The 22,251-nt window shown below is 42.0% G+C and overlaps 1 protein-coding gene across 9 annotated transcripts in view; it reads right to left on the bottom strand.

Moving 5' to 3' along the window:
• RNF220 (ring finger protein 220) overlaps window positions 1-22,251 on the bottom strand; it is a 327,498-nt gene that overhangs the window by 190,655 nt on the left and 114,592 nt on the right. For 5 of the 9 annotated variants that reach the window (XM_081009391.1, XM_081009392.1, XM_081009388.1 and 2 more), the window contains one exon: window positions 8,887-8,961. The exons of 3 other annotated variants lie outside the window; for them this stretch is intronic. In XM_081009391.1, coding sequence (XP_080865517.1) covers window positions 8,887-8,961 — 75 coding nt within the window. The remainder of the gene's footprint in view (window positions 1-8,886; window positions 8,962-22,251) is intronic. One more of the 9 variants, XM_081009393.1, reaches the window with a different exon arrangement.

The following is a 22,251-nucleotide window of genomic DNA, read 5'->3' as shown; positions in this document are numbered from 1 at the left end:
CTGCCTTGTGCCACACCACCAATGCCACAAGTTGTGACACCACAGTAGCAGTCACCATGTGTTTGTTAAGACACTGACTCATAGAAATTAACTTTGATGACAAAAGAATCAATCATGTTCTTCTTAAATAAGTGTCTCACATAATGGATCATATTTTATGATAAAGCAATCAGTCCTCAAGTTCTTCATAGGACATGCATCAAAGTCCACAGTGATTCTTCAAGAGGGAAGCCTGATCTAAAGGCTTAACATGCTAAGTAATGAAGGCAGCTTCTATTAAATGGAAGTCAGTTTCAAGCTAAATAAAGTAAACTTTTTTTCTTCAGCTGGATATGTCTAACATTCTTCATCTTTCATCCTTTTTCCTCTTCTCTGTACTTACTCCAATTTCCCATAAATGTCCAATCAGCAAACAATGCCCTCACACAACTCACTAATCAGCTATGGATTTCTTTCTACTGTGTTGCATAACACTATCACGAGCAGTCCTGCAGGCAAGCACACAGTTTGGTGTCACCTCTTAAATGTGTGGCTGTAAATTTCTGTTATTTTTCTCAGTCTTACAACATGCCTGTGTCTCCCATATTCCCTACGATGCTTCTCAACATTAAATGAATGCAGAAATGGGCAAACCAGGAAATGCAAACTATCCTAAGAGGCGAGGACCAAGCACCCTTTGTCAGGTTTCCATAACTTGAGAAAACATTCAGGCGAGGATAAAATATGTGTACAATATTAACAACAATAGCAACATGAGAATAAGTCCTTTGTAGGAAGAACTAAAGATACTGAAGTGGTTAAGTGGACATCACTGTATAAGCAATTGCATAGGACCTACTTGCTCTCAAGTTATTATTTTGCTCAAGCTCACCCTGTCCTTGGTCCCCAAAGTGAACATCAAAGACATGTCACAATTTTTGTCAACATTCACAGGTACAGCTTTTCTACTTCCAATCCAACTGGGTGATTCCCATGTTATGAAACTTATACACTTTGGGGCCTTATATACCATACACAGAGTTTGTGGCACTGCCTGTGCGTTATGTGTATTTGCCTGTAAAGAAGAATAAATGTTTGTTGTGCTGGAAAAGCCACCTGTATACAGACCCAAATTCAAAGTTATCCAAGGAGAGTTGTTACAAATCAGCTCTCTCACACTACAGATCTCGCTCCTCAGTCCACTGGAAAGCTCTCTGTCCCAGGGCTGGACTGGGCCTAACTTGCTTGCTGTCAGGGCAGCAGCAGGTAGCAATGTCAGGGCGAGGCCTGCCCTAAAGCCTCTGGGCCTCTAATTTACTGCTTTCCTCTTACCATAAAACTGAAAGGGGAAGGTGCCGCCTTTAATCGCTGCCTCCAGGGCCCCTCCTGGAACCACACAGCAACTGAGCAAAGGCTACGAGTTAATGCGTCTTCCGACACCTCTGCCTGATTCATGGGCCTGGCCTTGAGCAATAAACCGCTCAACCTCCTCAGCTGGGCAGCAGGATTTACAGCCCACAAGGGCTGGCACTCACATACAAAGACTTGCACACCAACCCACGAACACAATGTAACCACGCTGTCAGAGCAGACTATGTGTTCATGCACAAACATATGTGCACAGTCATGAAGCACGAGGTAACCATATCACAATTCAGAGAACAATATAATTCAGATGCCCACCATACACACCATTACACATATACACAACTATGGAGAGAAACCTCTCCAGTCACATGAACGAACAAATTTATGTATCCAAGGAACACACATGCAGGAACTATCAGGCAATTCGGGGTGAACATGCAAATGTATACAAATATTAACACAAAACATTTCCGATCAGGATACATCTATCAGTACACTGCCATAGATATAGATGAAGACTACACAATCCAACCATTCTACAAATGGGTCACTGTGGGAACCCCATAAACTGTTGGGCATCTAGATACACACGCAGTGGAAGTGTGGATCTTGCTTGCAGTACCAGTCACCACACAGAAGCAGAGCCTGTGTTGAGCATTCTACTACTGTGCCTTACCTCTACCATTGTTGGGGCCCAAGAATTCATGTCTCCATCCACCTTGCAAGATCTCCATTCCTTGTCTTGTCAGGCCAGTGTGATTATTCCAGTTTATTAACTTTATTTATTTATACTCCATTTTGATAAATCACACTTAAGCCACTGACAAGTATATCTATGCCTATGTTTGTTTCTGTAAATACATCACAGGGAAATTTATTAAGCGCATACCATATACTGCAATGTGCCAATGAGACTAAGACATGAAAAGAGATAGCCTACACAATGTCCTCTTTGTGCTTGGCAGACAAAGCAACGGTGACCTCTCCCAAAAGGATCCAAAAGAGAAGTGAAGGGAAGACCAGAAGTGAAAGCTGCAACCTAGGAATATCAGTCTAAGATCAAATATATACTCAACACAGGCAAAGAGCACTGAGACAGTGTGGGAATTTGGAGACTCTCTTCTGTGTCTGTTTTAACACCATGCAAACCCCTCTCAGCAAGCTGAGTTGCACCCCAGAAGTTCCAACATCCTCCAGAGACTGGACTATACCCCATCATCCCTGATCACTGGCCATGCTAGCTAGGGTTGGCAAGAACTGGAATACAACAATGTATGGAGGGTACCATGTTGGTTACTCTTGGCATACAGCATATATGTACAGTGTACATAAAGTGTACACTGGGTTGCAATCCTAGGTTTGTCATAATGCAGTATGTAGAATGTCTCCACCAAAATAGAATATGCCAACATTTTTCCTTCAGCATTCCACAGATATTCCATTCTGCAAGAATTGCTCCTTGCAAAGCAAAATCATACTTGGAATTAACACTTATGGAACAGGAATTTCAGGTTTGATTTTAACTTATAGTCAGCATGCTGATAGGAAAACTGAAAATTTGCCAGTGCCAGTGCCAGCTCAAAATTCCAAAGGGTTCTTTAGGGAATGCTTTGTGATAAGGGCTTAGAGTTCAACACTTGCTCTTTGCAAGCTTTCCTGATGGCTGGTCCCAACCCCTCGTCCACATAGATTAAATGACATAAATAAGAGACGGGGGGGGGGGGGGACAATTGTGCCTGATTTGTACTTATTCTGGCCACATGATTCCACTTCTGTATTGCAGAAAATGAGTGTGTTATGCACACATCTATCCATATACACTGCTAGCTCTTGTTCACAAGGTGGGAGGTTTGCAAAAGTCTTGGACATTATCCATGTCTTCTTTTACATCAAATTTATGCACTTTTGTGCACACTAAACAATAGAGAGGGAAAACATTCTTATCTTGGAAGCAGAGTTCAGGAAAAAGCTACTGGTCTTTTGGACTCGGCAAGCCCCATTCAGTAGCCTTGCTTGTCATCTAGAATTTATCAGTCCAACTTAGATCTGCCATAATGTGCTGTATAACTAGTGCATAAACAAACTTCAGCATGATAAATGCCTTGCTTTGAAGCCATAAAGTTATTAGCTAGTGGCTGTTAGCTACCGCTGAGCACAGGGCACAGTTCTTCCATTAACCCCTGACTGCCCACCCCTGTGCTCATAAATCCATCAAACATGGGGGCAGATTTTTATGTCTCGAGGCAAGGGGAGCCCCACAGATATTCCAATGCACCAATGGGTAGGACCAAGACCAGTGCCATATCTGGATGCTTATTAGTGGCCTTTTTTTAACCAAGGAGAAAACAGTGGTGTCAAATTTGTCCCAATGGAAGTTTTGGGGTTCTACTTATTATAATTAAGCAGAAAGCAAGGGGTGTTTATGTGCTTTGGACATTTTATGATGTTCAAAGCACTTGATTGGCATACATTATCCTGCTGTAGACAACAACCTTGTAATGCTCAATGCTATCATCATTCCTATATTGGAGATGGATGGCTGCAGAAAATCGGGGCGGGGGGATTCACTTGCCTAATGCAATCAAGTCAGTTCATGGGGAAAGTGAGATTTGAACTGAAAATTTTCTGATTAGTCACACACAGCACAGCCCTAACCATATCTACTCAAAAACAAGTCATATTGAATTCACTGGCATCTGCTCCCAGATAAGTGGGTTAGGATGGCAACCCCAGTCTTTTAGCCACTATACCACCCCAGATCTCACATGTTGTAATGATAGGCTGTTGTGGTCCTGTCTATCTAAGACAGCACTTTGACTATTTTGACTGACATCTGCAGTCTTGCAAAATAGATTCCTGTATGTGTTCTATAATGTTTCATTGCAGCAAAAAAATTAAGTTAAGATTGATTTGTCAAAGCTGATCTGTTATAGGTTAACTGAGGGCCAAGAGCTGAACCAAGGAGTAAGAGCTGAGGAACACCTAAAAGAAAGAGAGCCGGAAAGAGCTTGCTACTCAAGTAATGCCCAAGCCAAGCAGGAAGACTTTGAGAGCCCTTCTTAGGACACAATGGCCAGCCTTGGTGGATAGGGCCAGTCTAAATCCTAAGAATACTTTGCCATGTACGTAGATGTTAAAAGCTGCAGTTCTGATAGCTCACCACATGGGGCAGCCATGCACAGAATCAAAGGTGTTTGCAACTCCAGGCAACCATACTGTTTTGGGGGGTTGAGACTTTGAGGCATGCAAAATAAGGGCTCTTTGCCAGCCTTGAAAAAGCAGAGTTGACATGGTGATTTTGGGCATGAATGTTAGAACTTTTCACATACATTTCTATAATGTGGCGTGCTAATTAGACTCACCACTGACTTTTGTGTCAAGGAAGATCAGCTGAGGCTTGATCCAAGTCTCCCTGTGTGTTGAATGGTCACATTTCAGAGAAGGACAACACATTATGGAAGAACAAAAGTCTGCTTCTGAAAATGGCAGCCCTGTGTCGACTCTGTTTCCATAATGTATAATGCAACTTTGCTCATGTCCCAATGTTCTACCAGTGGCAGAAGCGTGTAGAACTGGGACAGGAAAATGCAGCATAATGCTATCAGGAGGACACAGGATAAGCTGTACCAGATGTTAAGGCGGAGGGGAGACCTGAACAAATAGCTGCTGTTTTCAGTAGCAAGCCCTTGTCTTTTGGAACCTCTAAGTTCCATCCTTTGTCATTTCAGTATCTCCTGTCAGTACTTAAAAATCCACACTCCAGGGAATTTGCAGAGACAACTGTTCCAGTAGCTGGAGCTTAAGTATACTGAACTTATTTTGTTGCAGTGCTCCATTTCTCCTCCAAGGAAGACCCAGTCAACTAGTAGACCAGGAGACCAGAACCAAGCTGTGCAGGCTATAACACTGAACCATGAGTCCTGAGCTTTCAGTCTTATGGACTGAAAGTTCAATCAAGTGCCTTTGCCTCAGCTTTTCATTTCTCTTATTAGGAACATCTCTTCTTCTGAGGTCAATGAAATTAAGTGAGACTGGTGTTCTATCCAACAGATTCTCATGACATTCTGGGGGCCACATTTATGCCTGTAGTAGGGTAATGCATGCTCCAGCTTAGGAAATCATCTTATTTCTGTAGAGTCAAAATACTGTTGTTTTGAATCCTAAGAAAATGTGGTGTTCCTGAGCATACTTCCAAAGCGGTCAATTCAAGCAGAAACCATTTCATAAAAGAAGGCTGCATGTTTTACCAGAACTACCATAATATTATATTGATACTATACATTGTGTAATGACAGGGGAGATACAAAATAGGTGGCGGTCATGCTTTGTACTGGGATCAATGTCAACTGGCAAAAGAGTTGGATCTATTTGTTGCTGAAGAACTTGAAAGCCAGAATGAATTTTCACCAATGCAATTTGGTTCTCTAAAAGGAATATTACTATATTATCTCTTGTTATCCGGAAATAAGACAGTAATAATTTATCATGCCAAATATCAAATGTACATAGCTATATGTATACAAAATAATAAGAGACAATAGCAGCAGGATATTAACTGCCCGACTTTTCAAACCTATCAGGAGCTCCTGAGTCAATTTTTTCTCCTTTTTGCTGCTGAAGCAATAAAAAAGGAAAAACCAACATACAAATGATCTTGTTTATGGCGGCTAAATAAGCTGCATGTGCTTAATCCGTTAGAGTTTAATGAATTTATGACTTGCTTTGGAATTTGACAAGGGCCATAAAAGAGTAATTAACATTTATCAGTGTGTTTGCTACGCCTGCACACGCCCTCCTCCCCTTGGCCCCTCTCGCAGCGACAGTGTCGGGCACCGTGGGGGGATATAAAAGTGATCAATTAATTTTTAATAATCTGAGGGAAAGATTGTAGAGTTGCAGTATGAACTCTGGGAGTGTCAATAAATGTGCCAAAGGTCGGCTGCTCTCCTTTCCATATGCTTTCCAGTAAAGGTTGTTTGGAGTGGGGGGGGTGGGGGGAGGTGGAAGACACACAAAACACTGCCATAGGAACCAGGTGGAGCCATCTGAGCAGCCACTCTCCAAACCGGTTTACCTATTAGTCTTGTGCGCACACTCTAATTTCAACCTGAACAATATGGGGGTGGAGTTTCCAAAGATGTCCTAAATTATGGGAGAAGACCATCAAATAGATTCTGGTTTCAATGGCTTTCATTGTAAAATGCAAATACAGGGGGCAAGTGAAACGAAGCCCCCCCTCCCTACTTCAAACAAGGCTGACAATGCTTAGTGAAGGGTGGGCTTCTAAATGTAATCAATGGATCAATCACATTTCACATGTTCATGTAGAAATTGTGTTTTACAAATAGGGTACACACAATGTAGGACTTAGGCTACAGTCTTAAGCCCTGACCAGCAGCAGCACAAACACAGCCCTGCCATTTGCACTTGCCAAGTCAAAAGCTGCTGGTGGTGAAATGCCTCTTCACTGCACCACCTTCATGTCTGGCACAGCAAAAAGGCTTGGAATAAACCCGTTGCCATTACGTGACAGCAATCCTCAGGGGATCCAGCCCAATCCCCCCCTGGCATGGCAAATTAGGCATTCAGATTGCTCAATTAATCTGCATTAAGTAAATCTTGTTGTATAACATGGAGCTTTGTTGCATTCAAAAGTTGTAAGCAATGAAAAGGTTGTGGCACAGGGCAAAGAAAGAAGAGTAACATTAGTCTGAAGAAGACAGGGGAACAAGGAGCGGAAGGGCAGCTCTGTTCTTATAAGCCCTGTTTAAAACATCCATTGCATTCTAAGCTCTCATCAGACATTTCCAATACACTTCCAAAGTTTTTCCTGAAACTCAGAAGTCTATAAAAATTAATAAATTAAAAGCTGAGGTTCTTGGTGAGCAATTGAAGAGAAGGGCCACAAATCGGCGGCAAAGCATCTGTTTTTCATACAAAAGGTCCCAGTTTTAATCTCCAGCTTCTCTAAGTAGGGCTAGGGAAAAGTTCCATTCTGAAAAACTGGGGAGCAGCTGCCAGTCATAACTGTGGACAATACTGAGCTAGATGGACCAGTGGTCTGACTCAGTATAAGCAGCTTTCTCTGTTGTAGGTTCTATGGTAGAATTCAAATTATGTATGGTCTAATGCCCAATAGAAGCCTAATACAGTCATGAATTAACATTGTATAAGCATAATACACACAGTCATGAGTTAACATAACTGCAAAGCAGTTGCATATCTTCAGTAGCATCTGTTGACAGTCATTGTTTACATGTTTAGAAAGTTTGTAGGATTTTTAATTGGTTCCAGTCTCTTTTATTGCGGTATTAACCTGTATGTTTTAAATTATGGTTGCAATTTTCAAAGTGATTATTTTATTGTTTTATCTTTTTTGTAAACCACTTGGATATTTTTTCTGCTATTCAGCAGTATATAAATTTTATAAATTAAATAGATAAAAATAAACTGTCTAATCCAGGATACATTATTTGTCTGACCCACCCAAGCAATGGCTGGTTTGCAGGTAACAGTAAACAATGGTTTAGGAACTGTGGCATGGATGAACCATAGCAAGCCCAAGCAAAGCATTCAGGTTGTGCACTCCCTTCTTCCCCTACCACCTCATGGCTGGGAGGAGGATTTCTACTGGCATAAATTTCTGTTTCAAATAATCTCATTTTAGCATCATGTGCAAACCGGGAATCCTGATTTTAAATGAACACTGGTTCATTGTTAAACAAAACAACTTCAAACCAGACATTCCCCCTCTGTTGGAGGAGAGAACTGTATAAATTAAACTGTCTCCCTAACCTGGCCTGCTGCCTCAGGCACAGTGGAGGATGATATACAGTCATACAGCTGAAGTTAGATCAGATGCCAGTCCAGCTGGTTTCTGTATGTGGAAGAGGAGGAGGCACCATCTTGTCCTTTGCTTCAGGAAGCAAAATGCCTTGGGCCAGTCCTGATAACCGTGGTTTGAATACCAAGATTCCTGCTTCACGTGTAGCATTAAAATGAGATTATTTGAAACTGAAAGTAATCTTGGCAGAAGTCTTCCCAGCTGCATGAAAGGAGGAGAGGGCAGAGCTTTGATCCGGCTTGCCTACATGGCGTTGAACCTCCCATAACAATAATATACCCCACCTACCACCCTGAACACAGTTTGCAAGTAGTTTCCACCCATAATTTTCAGCCCTACCAACATTTAGACTAATATCTCTGTTTTGTATAATACCATTTTCCTTAAAACATGCCTACACAAATTATAATTAACTGTCCCTGACGAGACAATGCTCAGTTTATTCCCAGCTCTTTTTAGAAGTTAGAAGTTAGAGCAGTGAGGGCTGGGGAGCCAGGACTCCTAGGTGCTATTCTCAGCCAAGCACCAGAAAACACCTTTATTAAAAATAAATGTTCTCTTGCCTGAAAAAATGTGACATGTTTGATAATGCTAACAGCACACTTATCCCCAGGACTATTATCATCTACCCAAACTATTCTTCTATTCATTTTCTGAACCACCCCACAACAGTAATAAAAGAAGGGAACACTTACAGAGAGGGAAAGTTAACGCCATGCGCTGGCTGGCCCCTGCAGACGCTGGCGGCCCTCCTTGGCTGTCGCTTCTATCTGGCAATCAATTGACAAGAAATTGAGATTATGAAATATGACAATGAGCATCACAAAGGACGACAATCAATCAATTGACTCCTACAACTGAGCAAGTGACATTTAACAGCAGAGATTTTCCAAACTCAGCAAGCGTCATGGGATTAAGCATCTGAAGCTTCTGCTTCAAGTGCTGGGGTCTTACAAACAAAGCACAAAAGGAACATTTGTGAATAGACCATTTCTCAAAAGCCCCCAACAACTAACAGCTTCCCATAAGGTATCATCCATCAGAATATTTGCCTTGAAGGCTAGATAAACTGTAGAAAGAATGTTCAACTCATATATACTTTGCACTTCAAAAACCTGTTAAAGAAAGTTGTATGCTCTTTGAGTTGGCATAACATTTTAATGTACAGACAGCATGAAGCAGAAAAACCACCCTTTCCCCAAGTAACTAGCCTCTCTCTTAAAAGTCAGCTACCCTCTCTCTTAAAATATTGGCACTTTTTACAATTGAGACATGATCAACTTTTAACTCCAGAACTCTGTTTTGTGTTTGTTACTCAGTGCCCTTTAATGACGACACTTCCTCCATGCAAAGGGCCTTAATCATGACTATACATGGTGTGCAACTGCATCACATATGTACATAACCCTGTGTACCTTAACTTTAATCAATGTAGAGAAAAACCTGAGCAGAGTTGGCAGAAAGTTTCAAATCCAAAGGGGGTTCTGGTAGACAAAGAGACCACTACCATGCACAGTTCTGTCCCATGGCTCACTTTCCCAGTCTCCATGCCTTTAGCTGCAACAGATAACTGCCCAAAGGAACAGATCTGGAAGGAATGTGTGACCTGAGATGTGGGTGAACCTAGGAAATGGGCACAAGGGTAGGCATGTGGATAAGCTAAAAAATGCCAAAGACTGTGTGGTGTTCACATCTCAAGCTGCTTTCCTTGCTGGGTCACAGAACTGCAATCCATCCTGACCCTCTGCTCCTAAGGGCAACTAATGGATCTGCTACCAAGAGGAGACATAATCAGCGCCTGCACAGCCTGTTGCATAACAAACCAGGGTCCCATTTCCTGTCCCATGGAACCGTTAAAACCTCATAAACCACCAGGTCCCAGTTGGCAAGGAAGAACTGTTTCCTGCAGGTGTCCAGGGACCATGAATCACACCTTGTCAGTGATCTGGGCATGAGCAGACAAAACAAATGCTGCTGAAGGCAGGCATCTCTTAGCAGTCTTGCCAATGTGCATCTCCCCTGTTCCTGGGGTTTGCAATCTGACCAGTGAGGGGTTAAAATGGGTGTTAATCAGACACTTTGCAAGAAGCTTTGAAAACTCGCCCAAATATTATAAAAAATGCCTTTAATCATCTAATAGCCCAACGGGGTAGGTGATGGATGGGCTTATCTCCCTTGCCTGAACAGATGAGCCTGAGGATGTGGGCTTATGTTGAGGGGGGAGAGCAGACGACACTTTTCCTTCCTCCCCCCACCAAAGCAGTTAGAAATATGAGGTCACCCAGCGAGAGATGATAACACATTAAGGGCTCTTGAGAGATTAGCCTGTCAGCCTCGTTAGGAACAGGCGACTGGGGGCTGACTGCATAATTAGAGGCTGGAGAAGCCATAACTCACAGTGGTTTGGACAGTACGAAAGGGCCACATCCGCAATAGTCCTCTCTGCTTTGAAAAGTCACCTCAATAGGAGTATGGAATGCTCTCCCACATGGTGGCCTGAAAATCAGTGAGGTATACTCCCAATTGCAACCCTTAAATTCAGCAAGTGTTACATCTGATCTAGACTTGTAAATGTGAATAGCATACAGCTGCTCCATTATTGCCAAGAGGAAAATAAGGCATAGAACAAGACATTTAAGAATTGTACAAATGGTGTGGCTTGTAATTAGGGAGTAGGAAAATTCCCCAATTCCCAATCCAGAAATAAACCGGTTTTATAATCTGCATTTTTTTCCTGGATGCCCACTAGATATCTCAAAATAATTCAGTAGGCATAGATTAGTTTTGGAATTGGGGCCCTTCTGCTAGGTTCAGTCAGTGTGTTGTGGTAAAAAGGGTATTCTGAAATCTGTTTTGATAATTATGCATTTTAATGGCATTCCTACAATTAATCAAATTACCATCCAATTTAAATTACAATCCAATTTTAGCACAAACATTATGGGAGAAATTCATCATCACACTTTTCCAATCATTCCATCAGCACAAGCATTTCAGTTTGCCCAATGAAACAATTTCCCCTCTCCTCTCCCTGTGCTGTTCTGGGAGTTCACATTTAGTCAATTTAGGTTGCGGGGCATGCAGGGGGAGGAGAGGAGAGAAAGTTCCATTGCACTAGCAGAGCTCCTTGCACTGGCTCCCATTAGCCCACCTTGATAACTGAATCCAGGCTTTTGTCTTTCAATGGTAGGCAAATTTACTGCAGAATGTCTGTTCTGGTACCTTCAGAATTCTAATTACTAGACCTCATTTTGATTGCAAAGATGGGTACAAAATCTAGCAATCCTAGCATACTGTTGCTGTATGGCTTAATCGCCTACAGATTGAGCCTTCCATAAAGACGTTGTATTTATTTGGGAATCATTCTTGCATTTTGCTTGATATCCAAGTATTTGTGCTGCACATTGGAAGAATGAGGAGCAAGCTAAAGAAGTACACTCTTTGCTTCTCAAAGTGTAAGACTGAAAGGCTGTACAATGGCACACTGGGCTTCCTTTTCTGTATGCTTCCTATACATTCCAGCATTCAACAGGAATGTACCAGGAAGCTCGCATGCTGATGTACTGCTCATCTTCATAGAGCCATACTATCTATTTGCTATTAACTGTGCCATGCAGATTGGTACCATAGTAAGAGACAGTCCATTCAAATTCTGCAGGAACACTGACCATACTGCCCTCCCCAGGAGTCATGTACTTACTTTCAGTCTGGCTGTATGCAAACCTAGACAGCTATGTGATTATGAGGGTTGATCTTGCTCACGACTACACACCAGAAATATGACATCAGTTCACATAAACCTGTATCACAAATATGCAATTTAAAGTACATCTACAGGTTTATTGTGAGGATACAATATCCTTGAGCTTCTTGGAAGAAGCATGAGTCAAAAATATGCAAAGGAGAGGAAAGAGACAAGAGAGCTAGGGTTACCACTGCCTGTAGCAATAACCAATTGCTAAGGAAAAACAAATTGCAGTCCAGGTGGGTGTTCGTCACACACGCTTGATTCTATAGTAATAAAGCCACAACTGCTATGTTCATCCAACCACCATGAGCATGTGGTTAAACCCAGGACTATATAAATTGATCCACTGATTGATTTGCATCCTTTGTATACCACCCAATTAACAATGTCCTATGGGAAGTTAACAATAAAAACTAAAAACCATAAAAATTAAGTGGAATAAAGCCAGCCATGGTATTAAAATAAATAAGTAAATCCAGCGACAATAAAACTTACACTCACACAACTGAGGTAAAGCCACTTAAGGTCTTAAAACAGGAAAATAAAAAGGTCGCCATCTGCATAGGCCCCAAGTGAGTCTCTCTGGGGAGAGCATTCGGGTGTCACCAATAAAAATGCCATTTCTCTGACAGCCACCCACCATACCTCATTTGGCACCCTGACAAGAACTCCTAAAGGTCCTAGGGTCAGTGTAAGTAAGTGTCAGAGGAGTTGATCTTTAGGGAACCTGGCCGCAAGACATTTTGAGCTTTGAACATTAAAACCAGCGCTTTGAATTTGACCCACTCCTCACATGGGAATAGTTGGGGGAAAGGATCCGTGCCACCATACTTGCATGACCCTGGCATTCTGACCCTCTATAATAACAAAGGTGACTGCCATGATTGTAACAACTACCATAGCATCTCCCTGCTGAGTACTGTAGAGAAAGCCTTTGCCCACATAGTTCTCAACAGATTACAGTTACTCACTGACAGGGCCTATCCCAGTCATAATGCATCTTTAGAGTTCAGGTCAGCAGTTGACATTCTTTTCTCACTGAGCCAGGAGAAATGCCAAGAGCAGAGATGCCCCCTGTACATCACCTTCATAGACCTGACAATGGTCTTTGACCTTGTCAGCCAAAAAGGACCCTTAACACTGCTCAGCAAGATAAGATGCCCACCTAAGCTCCACAAGATGATTGTGTCCTTCCACAAGAACATGCACAGCACCGTCCAGTATGAAGGTTCATCCTCGGACACCTTCCGTATAAATAGCCGTGTGAAACAGGACTGTGTTCTCGCTCCAACACTTTGGCATATTCTTTTCACTGTTGCTCTCCTATGCCTTCAGCTCAACTGAAGGTGGTGCATACTTCCATTCAAGGATTGACAGGGGTCTGTTCAAGACAAAAGTGTGGAAGGTTCTTATCTGAGAGATGATGTCTGAAGATGACACAGCCTTGACACCGCTCTACAGAGACTCATCAACTGTTTTGCAAAAGGCTGCACCTAGTTCGGCGTCACAATCAGCTTGACAAAGACCAACTTCCTGGGTTGGGATGTTGCAAGCACTCCACACATCAGCATTGGTGACCACACGCTTGAGATGGTAAACTATTTTGTCTACCTGGGCTCTACCATAACCAGCAACCTTTCCATCGACACTGAGCTGGACAAGCGTATTGGCAAGGCAGCTGGGGCAATGGCTCACCTCTCCAAAAGGGTATAGGGAAATGTGACGCTAACAACTAATAGCAAGATGAAGGTCTACCAGGCTTGAGCATTGAGCACACTGCTTTATGGAAATGAGTTGTAGGCAACTGACACCCGACAGTAGCAACGCCTCAATGCCTTCCAGGACTGAGTCTCAAACAAATATGTGTTCCCCCAAGCCCACATTCCCAGCATGTTCACGCTTCTGTTTCAGTGATGTCTATGCTGGCTTGATCATGTCCAAAGAATGGAAGATGGCAGGATCCCCAAGGACGTCCTCTAAAGGGAGCTGGCTTCAGGCACTAGGCCTGTTGCCAGACCAACTCTTGTGTTACAAAGATGTCTGAAAATGAGATATGAAGATTAGCAACATTAACCCCACCGTATGGGAATCCCTTGCAGATGATCCAAGTGCCTAGAGTCAGCTAGCTCGTGTATCCACAGCAGCGACCAGAGGAAGAATGACTACTGGGAGGAGCACAGATAAAAGAAACACCATGATGCACCTGTAGCAGCAAAACCAGATGCCTTCATCTGTCCTACCTGCAATAAAATGTGTCTCTCCTGCATTGGTCTCTACAGCCACAGCAGGCACTGTAACTCTCCAAAGGTTTGACTTTACAACAAAAGTGCACTCTTCCATTGTGTCACAAGACAGACAGACAGATACAAACAACAAATACTCACATATGATCAGAAAGGCCAGTCCCAGTTAACAATCTAGCTATCTCATTTTGGACTAGCTAAAGTTTCAAGACTGTTTTCAAAGACAACTACCTGTAAATGCATTGCAGTAATCCACTCTAAGATCAGGCATGGGCCTTGGCCCACAAGCTCTATCAAGCCTGCCAAGCGTGTTAGTCTAGCATCCTATTCTCACAGTGCTAACCAGATGCCTATGGAAAGTCCACAAGCATGACTCAAGTGCAAAACCAGTCTCCCCTCTTGCCTGACCTTTACTTCATAACTCCATATGAACATGTAGTTGATACCTGCTCTATATGGAGTCCATGACTCTTGGATTGTTTTCAGCTAATTATCCTCTCTCATGCAATCTCTGAAGCTGTCATCAGACTAACAGGCAACTCCCCCATCACCTAGTAATTATCCTACAACCTCTCCATCCTCAGCCCCTTTTGCTGGATGGATAAAGAAATCCCTATCCCATTTCTCATCCCCCCCACCCCGAGGAATCAATAGACCCACTGAAGAGATGATGACCTTGTGGATTCTTTGGCTGGAGCAGGATTATGAATTCTGGGGGGAGAAGCGACCTTTTCCAAATGTCACATGTCATTGGATTTTATATCAAATGTGGACAGAATGTTATGGGTATGCAGATTTTTCTGCCAATAGGTAGGTGTGAGAATGCATGTGCTTGAAATGGTGAATGTGGGCATCCATGTGATAAGAAATGAAAATCAGATGGCCTTACAGCATAGACCAGCACTACACTGCATATATATATATATATCTTGCTTTAAAGCATATTGCTTCTAGAGTAAAAGCCGATAAAATTTATCTGGCTTTTTCTTTGGAACTCAGAAAGTTCCAAAGACTTTCATCTCCAAAATGCCTTGTAATGAAGGCTTGGGAATTAAAGTGCTCTCTCTGTAAGTTAACATAGACAGACCCTCAGATATCTTGAGATAGCAAGTTAAAGGCCTTTGTAGTTCACACATCTATAGCAGCCAAATACTTCTTGGAATATATTTCCCCATACAATGTTCAAAGGTATTTTCATACTTCTGAATGCTACCTCTGAGTTTGTCTGTTTGTGTTTTTGTGTGTTTTAATTATAGTCCTGGTCATAGGAGTCAACTAATAGGGGCCAAGGCGTCTTCAGACCCCCCATAAAATATTTGAGGGGGCTGGGCTCCCTCAAAGTTGATGGGCATTGCCATTCAAATAGTGTGTGCACACTGTGTCATGTGATCAGTTGTGCGGGGCGGGGCTTACTTGCCCCTTCATATTTTACTCAAGTTGGCACCCCTGCTCCTGGTGTTGGCTCAAGAGTTTCTTTCTTCAAGTGTACATATTTAAGGAACCATGCATAAAATACACACACAGTATGCAGATTGCACACACTCCTGAACATTCAAGAGATTGTATTGGATAACATTTGGTGGGCACAGTTTGGCTCTCAGGAGAGTCAGAAAGGACCCACACTCATAAGCAAATATCCATAAGTACAAGTAATGTAAAGGGATGAGGACATCAAAATACCCATAAATTTATGCCTGGTTCCTTCAGTGTGCGGCACAATTGTCCAACTGGAATAACAATGTTGGGACACAATTGAGGGACAAAGCAAAGAAGAAGCGACAAGCTGTGTTTGTTTATCCAGTTTCCCCTCCTAGCAAGAATGCCCTGACACAGTGTCCTGCAGTGCTATGGCTGCAACCCCAACCAGCTAAATTTATCCCAGCTGCAGTTGTGTTTACAAAGCTTGTCCTGTTTACATTGTTGCCCCATCCTGCTCTAATCTCATCCAGTGGCATTTTACAAGCTATGCACTGTGCTCCATTTCCTTGCCTACCCTGCCTGTGATGTGGCAGGGACAAACGTGATCACACTGAGGTGTGATGAGGAAGCCTTCTTATCTAGGATGGAAGGAGCAGAGTGGTATTGTCATGCCTGTTCAAGTGTGTTCTCGTGAACTCCATATCCACTGTTTTCTGTTTATAGAATGGACACCTCCTGCAGTATTAATTAAGTGATCTTCCTGTTCATTCTAATTCATTTCTAACATCCCACTTGTCCAATCTGAAATGCCAAATTCATTTACACCCAAATATAAAAGAATGTATCCTATGAAGAATGCTAATCACTAAGTTTGGGAAAGTCTTGTTTTGTTTTTAAAGGTTTTGTGGACTTCATTTCCATCCCAGATACTCCCACTTGGCCTTGGTCTCAGAAGACGGGGGGCAAGCTGGCTGGAAGAAGGCTAGGGAAGAATTAGAAGGCTAGGGAAGTATTTTGGCTGAGGACAAAAAGGATCCTAGAAGCAGAAAAAGAACCAATTGAAGAAGAGAAGAACAACGTCAAACAATTCCATGGCAGCTCCGATACATCTCTAGAATTGCCTTCAAGTTCAGACTGTAACTCTACCATCAACCACACCTCTGGGACCACCTTTGATGCCTCAGACACACAAGAAAAACGCAAGACATCCATAAGACTGTGACTGGGAAAATATAAAAGGGACCTTTTATTATCACTTGCCAAAACACAGGAACCTAGAAGGGATTTGACAGGTGTGAAAGGCAACATACTTCGACTAAGATGGTACAACTCTATACATCACATGATGGGTCTACAGCATTAGTAAGAGATAGGAAGGACACTGGCATAATTGAGCTAATAACTGGGGCATAGTTATGGATTCTATGACAGTTATTAACACAAAAGGGTGGCTGTGTGTCTGCTGCAAAAATAACAAAGGAGTCCTATATAAGCACCTTAACTAACAAATTTAATATTTAAAGCACTTTTGTGTCCTAGAGACCACTATCAGGTTTCTGAACTGATATCTTCAATTGGCAGCTGTGTGTGTAAAAACATGGGTAGACGGGGGGAATAGTAAAAGGTGGGGTCATAGTACCAAGGTTATTAGTCCAGGTAGTCAAAGGGTACAATCTTGGGCTCAGGAAGCCTCCTAAACTAGAGGTGGGGAACCTATGGTCCTCCAGATACTGTTGGACTACAGTTTCCATAATCCCTCACCATTGGCCATGCTGGCTGCAAATGATGGGAATTGGGAGTCCAACACCTGGATGGTCACAAGTTCATCATCCCTGCTTAAGTCTTAGAGCAGAATCCTATAAGCAAATGATGTGCAGTAGATGTCTACAGTAATTTCATTATCTCTTACATTAATCTCATCTTCAACATGGCACCTGGTTCATACATCATTAATTTTAGCCATACATGGTTAGATGATATGATCCCTGCTCTCCCTGGTGCAGACCTAGAACCACACACGTTTGTATGATCAGGTGCCCGATGTGGCCTTACATTTGGAAAGGACATGGCATGAAGTGGCTCTATAAGGCCTCAACGGTCTCAAAGGGAGACACAAAGTGTATGTACTTCTTGCTCAGACATACAGCTCTTCATCTCCGGAAGAGGATCCTTTAGTCAGGAAGTCGCGGCCCTGATTACTTTGTCTTCCCCATTTAAGAACATCCCTAACTGCTCCTTGGATGGCTCAATTAGCAAAGTGAATATATTATATAAAGTCTAAAAGATTAAACTATCACAGGCAGCCCATAATTTCATGAAGAAGTCAGGGGAGCATATCCCTCTTATTAACTCTATAACAAATGTGATGAAAATGTTCAAATAGAATGTTAATGCAATGTTACGTGTAATTTTCCCAGGCGATCTCCTGCTGAAATATTTCTTTATTAATAGTAATTGAGGGTATAAATTATGAATGAGGCGATTTTCTCCTTTCACCAGGAAAGACGTCCTAATGGCAATAATTCTTTCTAATCATTTTTGGAGAGTGGGGAGAGGTGGAGCAAAAGGAAGGGCTTAAAAAAAAAAGCCCTCTAGGAGAACACAAAATGCAAGAAGAAGGTAAAAAAACACAGAGTATTATCACCATGAAGAAGGAATACTTTGTACTTACACTAAGCATCTGTGTATATGAAGCACACATACTGGAGTAAATTGAAGGTTCGGTCTGGTCAGGAGAACCAGGTTAAAACACTCACTGAGTGACAAAATTTGATGTCTAATCTATTTCATAAAGCTATTGTGAGGACCTAAGATTTCCACAGTAGGTTCAGAACCAGGCCCCGAGTGAAGTCAGGCAGGGATATTTTAGTGACAAGAGGCAGAAAATCAGACCTCTCAGCTGGAGCAAGTAGTATTGCCCTGTCCCTATTAAAGCTTCTAAGTCAGTCTTGTTCCCTAGTTTAAAACAACAAAACTAGTCTGTGATAAGCCTCCTTTGCCTTGTTCAACCTTGCCTTTACCTTGCCACCACTATCCCAACTTGGCAGATATAAGATATAAACTGAAATAATTAGCGCTATATGATTAAAATGGCTGATATATACAAGATCATACAGCCAATAGTCAACACTCTTTGACCTTCCTAACCCAATTTGCTAGCCTCTAAACCTGCCATGCCCGTTCACTTACTTCCATCCCCAAGCCCTAGATATGGTTTTTTTCTCCTTGAACTGACAGAAGGGTAAAGTGAATAGGGCAGATGTATTAACCCTGGAGAATATGTTTCACTCTGCAGTTATGTTTTTCGTTGTATGCTCTCCTCTGTCCATCCACTTCTAGTCACAGCTAGAAGATGAGTCACTGGTCCCATGGTACAAGCACGTGATTTGGATGTGCAAACTGTTAGGTTCAGTTCCCATCATCTCCATTTGAAAGATCATAGATAGCAAAGTCTGGGAAATATCACTGCCTAAGACCTTGGATATCTTGGCAGTCAGTGCAGACACAACTGGGTTAGACTGCACGAATGGTCTGACTTGCTAAAGACAGCTGGAGATGTTCAGACTCAGTTGTATTTAATATGAAAATTGGATGTTGTTGGGTTTTGTAGCTTGTTTTAGTTTCACAAAACAAATACAAAAATATTAAATAAAGTACAACAAAATACAGAAACTGTGCCTAAGTGAATTTGTGAAGTTTTAGCTCCAACAGTTTAGGCAAATACTAGTTTTCTTTGACAATGAATGGTTAGATTCACAGGAACCAACCCCTAGGGGCTGAGGTTCCTTGGACTACCCCAATAAAATATTTGCGGGAGCTGGGCCCCTCTGAAGTTGATGGGCATTGTTGATGGTGTGTTGTGTCATGTGATTATGTGGGGCCCCCCCAATATTTTATTCAAATTGGCACCCCTGGTTAAATTATTCCTCTTTTGAAAATGTTCCACTGAAATTTTCATCTACTGCCCCTTGTTCAGCCTCCTTCAGCTCAGTTAAATACCACTTTAGCAACCAATACTACCTCCTTGTCACTGAATTGCCATAGAATGTAAAGCAGGTAGTTCGCCTTTGGGTAAAAACACTCATTAGCTTCCAAAAAGAAAGACTGCATGAATTTTTATAAATAGCCCAATGTGTTTCAGCCAAAATGCCTTCTTCAGGGGCTTTATATACTTTCACAGATACCTAGAAAATAGTGATCTATTGTATTTGAGTGACTGAAGTTATTTTCCATTTATCTTCCAAATGGAATCTGTTGGGCGGAGAAATTAACTTTTGGGCTCCAATGGCAGCTTCTTGTTGGTACAAAATAGCAACACCAAAAGGCCAATTTTCACCAGAAGTGCAGCACAGAAGAAAAGGGATAAATCCTACATCCCTACATCATAGTCCTGCTCTTGATTCACCCTGCAGCTGTAATTTTTAAAAAGGAAAAAACTGTGTGTTTTAACATGACCAAAGAATTAGAGACTGTATTGGGTATTGTGGGAGAAGAAATTTCAAAAGTAGATTTAAATATGTTTATGTATGCTACCATGGCTGCAAGGACACTTTTAGCCCAGAAATGGAAGCAGCAGGAACTTCCAACTTTGGAAGAATGGCAGATAAAAAGGACTGAATATGCAGAACTGGCAAAGCTGACAGGGAAAATCTGAAACCAGCGTGATGAACTGTTTGAAAAGGACTGGAGTCTCACCTGGTTAAAGGCGTGGTGTATGCTGCAGGACCCAGACCTCTTAGACTTGGAGGGTTATGGCAATCGATGAGGATGGCATGCGTACTTAGCGTATGTGAAAGCAAAATTTCATAGGAATTTTTCAAACCATATTATTAGGAAATCCCTAATGACGGTTTGGGAGAAGTATAAAAACCTGCTCGAACCCAAGGTTCCCTGGTGGATCTCGCCAACAGAGGCTAAGGCGGTCAAGAGAAAAAATACCCAGGAACCCTGGCCAACGTATAAAGTACTCCTAAAGGAGGATAATAACCAATTGAAATTAAAAAGCTTCGGGGAAATAAGTGAGTGCCTTTCTGATTGGTTTCAGTATCACCAATTATTTGAGACATTCAAAATTGACAAACAAAAGGGTTTTTCCACTGAGACTTCTAGATTTGAATAGGATTTGGTGAACTCCAGAATTAAAACACTTTCTAAAGTATACCAACTCCTCCTTGACTGGGAAGTCAAGGAGGAGGATGTTACAGCGGCTGTGATTACCGTAAGTAGTCACAAGATTTTGGGTACTCAGTAACAATGAAGCAGTGGGAAAGCCTGTCTAAAACAAATTGAAATTTTACAGCCTGTTACTCTCTGAGAGAGAATTTTCTTAAAATGCAGCATTGGTGGTATTTAACCCCCTGGAAATTGTCCAAGATGTTAAAAAATGTCCCAAATAACTGCTGGATGTGTAAAGAAAAGCCAGGTACTGTATTCCATATGTGGTGGCAGTGTAAAGAAATCAAGGTGTTTTGGAAGGACATCCACATAGAATTGGAAAAAATATTTAAAATATATTTAAATAGGAAACCAGAAGCTTTCCTTTTGCGAATCACAGATTCAGATATTCCTAAAAAGGCTAAAGAGATCTTCTTATATGCTACGGTCGCAACAAGAGTTCTCATTGAGGCAAATTGGAAAAGCGATAAAGTCCCGTCAAGATTAGAATGGATTCAAAAATTGGCAGAATACGCAGAATTAGATAGCATGTCAGAAAAGATAAAAAAACAACAACCCAAAACAGGTATTTATCTCAAAATGGAACGTTTTTAAAATATATTTGATAAATAATAGTAGTAGTCTAAGGTCATATGCAGTGTTCGAATAATTTCAGTAGCAGTGTTAAGAATGTGGTAAAACCTATGAATGGATCAAGGGATATTGAATTTGAACAAAACTAGTTATGCATTGGCAGTGAACAAATAATACCGAATCTGTAATAAGGAATAGACGGGAAGTCTGGTTGATAGAAAAAGACCACTTTTATTTTATGTTTTGAAGGTTATTAGTTGATGTATTAATTCTCTTCTTTTTTCTTTGGTGGTGATGGAAATTTATTTTCTTTTTCTGTATGGTGTGTTAATGTGAACGGTAACAATAAAACAAAAAAATAAAAGAAAAGGACTGGAGTAAATTTATACAATATATAAAAGAGCACTGTAAACATTTGAGAACGTTTGCAGATTTGATTTAAAATATTTTGTAAGGACTCTCCTCCCTGCAAGAGAGGGGAGTGGTTGTGGGCGGGAGCCCGGACTCCGCCCTGGCAGGGGCCTTAGCCCCTGCCCCTCCTTACCTGGCCGGCCGGCGCCCACGCCCACCGGGGGCAGCCAACCAGGTGCCTCCGAGGGGCGTGTTCAGCAGCTTAATGCTGCGGCGCCGGCTTCTCCTCCCCCTCAGTCCTCGTCGACCCGCAGCGAGTCACCCACCCTCCACTCCCTTTTAGCTCAGGGTCTAGGTTTTGGCCTTGCTATGGACCCTAGGTTGGTCGCCCCGGTTGTCTGGGGGGCCTGGTAGGAATTTTTCCATTTGGCATTCGGCTTTTTGGTTTTTTCGCCTACCTCGTAGCAATCGTCACAACTTTTGTGGTATTGGTGGGTAGGTTAGGCATTGGATTCATTTGTTGTGATGTGTTAAGGGCTAGGTGTGGCCAT

Source organism: Podarcis pityusensis, assembly GCF_964106645.2.
Source record: "Podarcis pityusensis genome assembly, chromosome: 6".
Classification (NCBI taxonomy): domain Eukaryota; kingdom Metazoa; phylum Chordata; class Lepidosauria; order Squamata; family Lacertidae; genus Podarcis; species Podarcis pityusensis.
The sequence above is the reverse complement of the archived record's forward strand: the minus strand, read 5'-3'. Positions and strand labels throughout refer to the sequence as shown.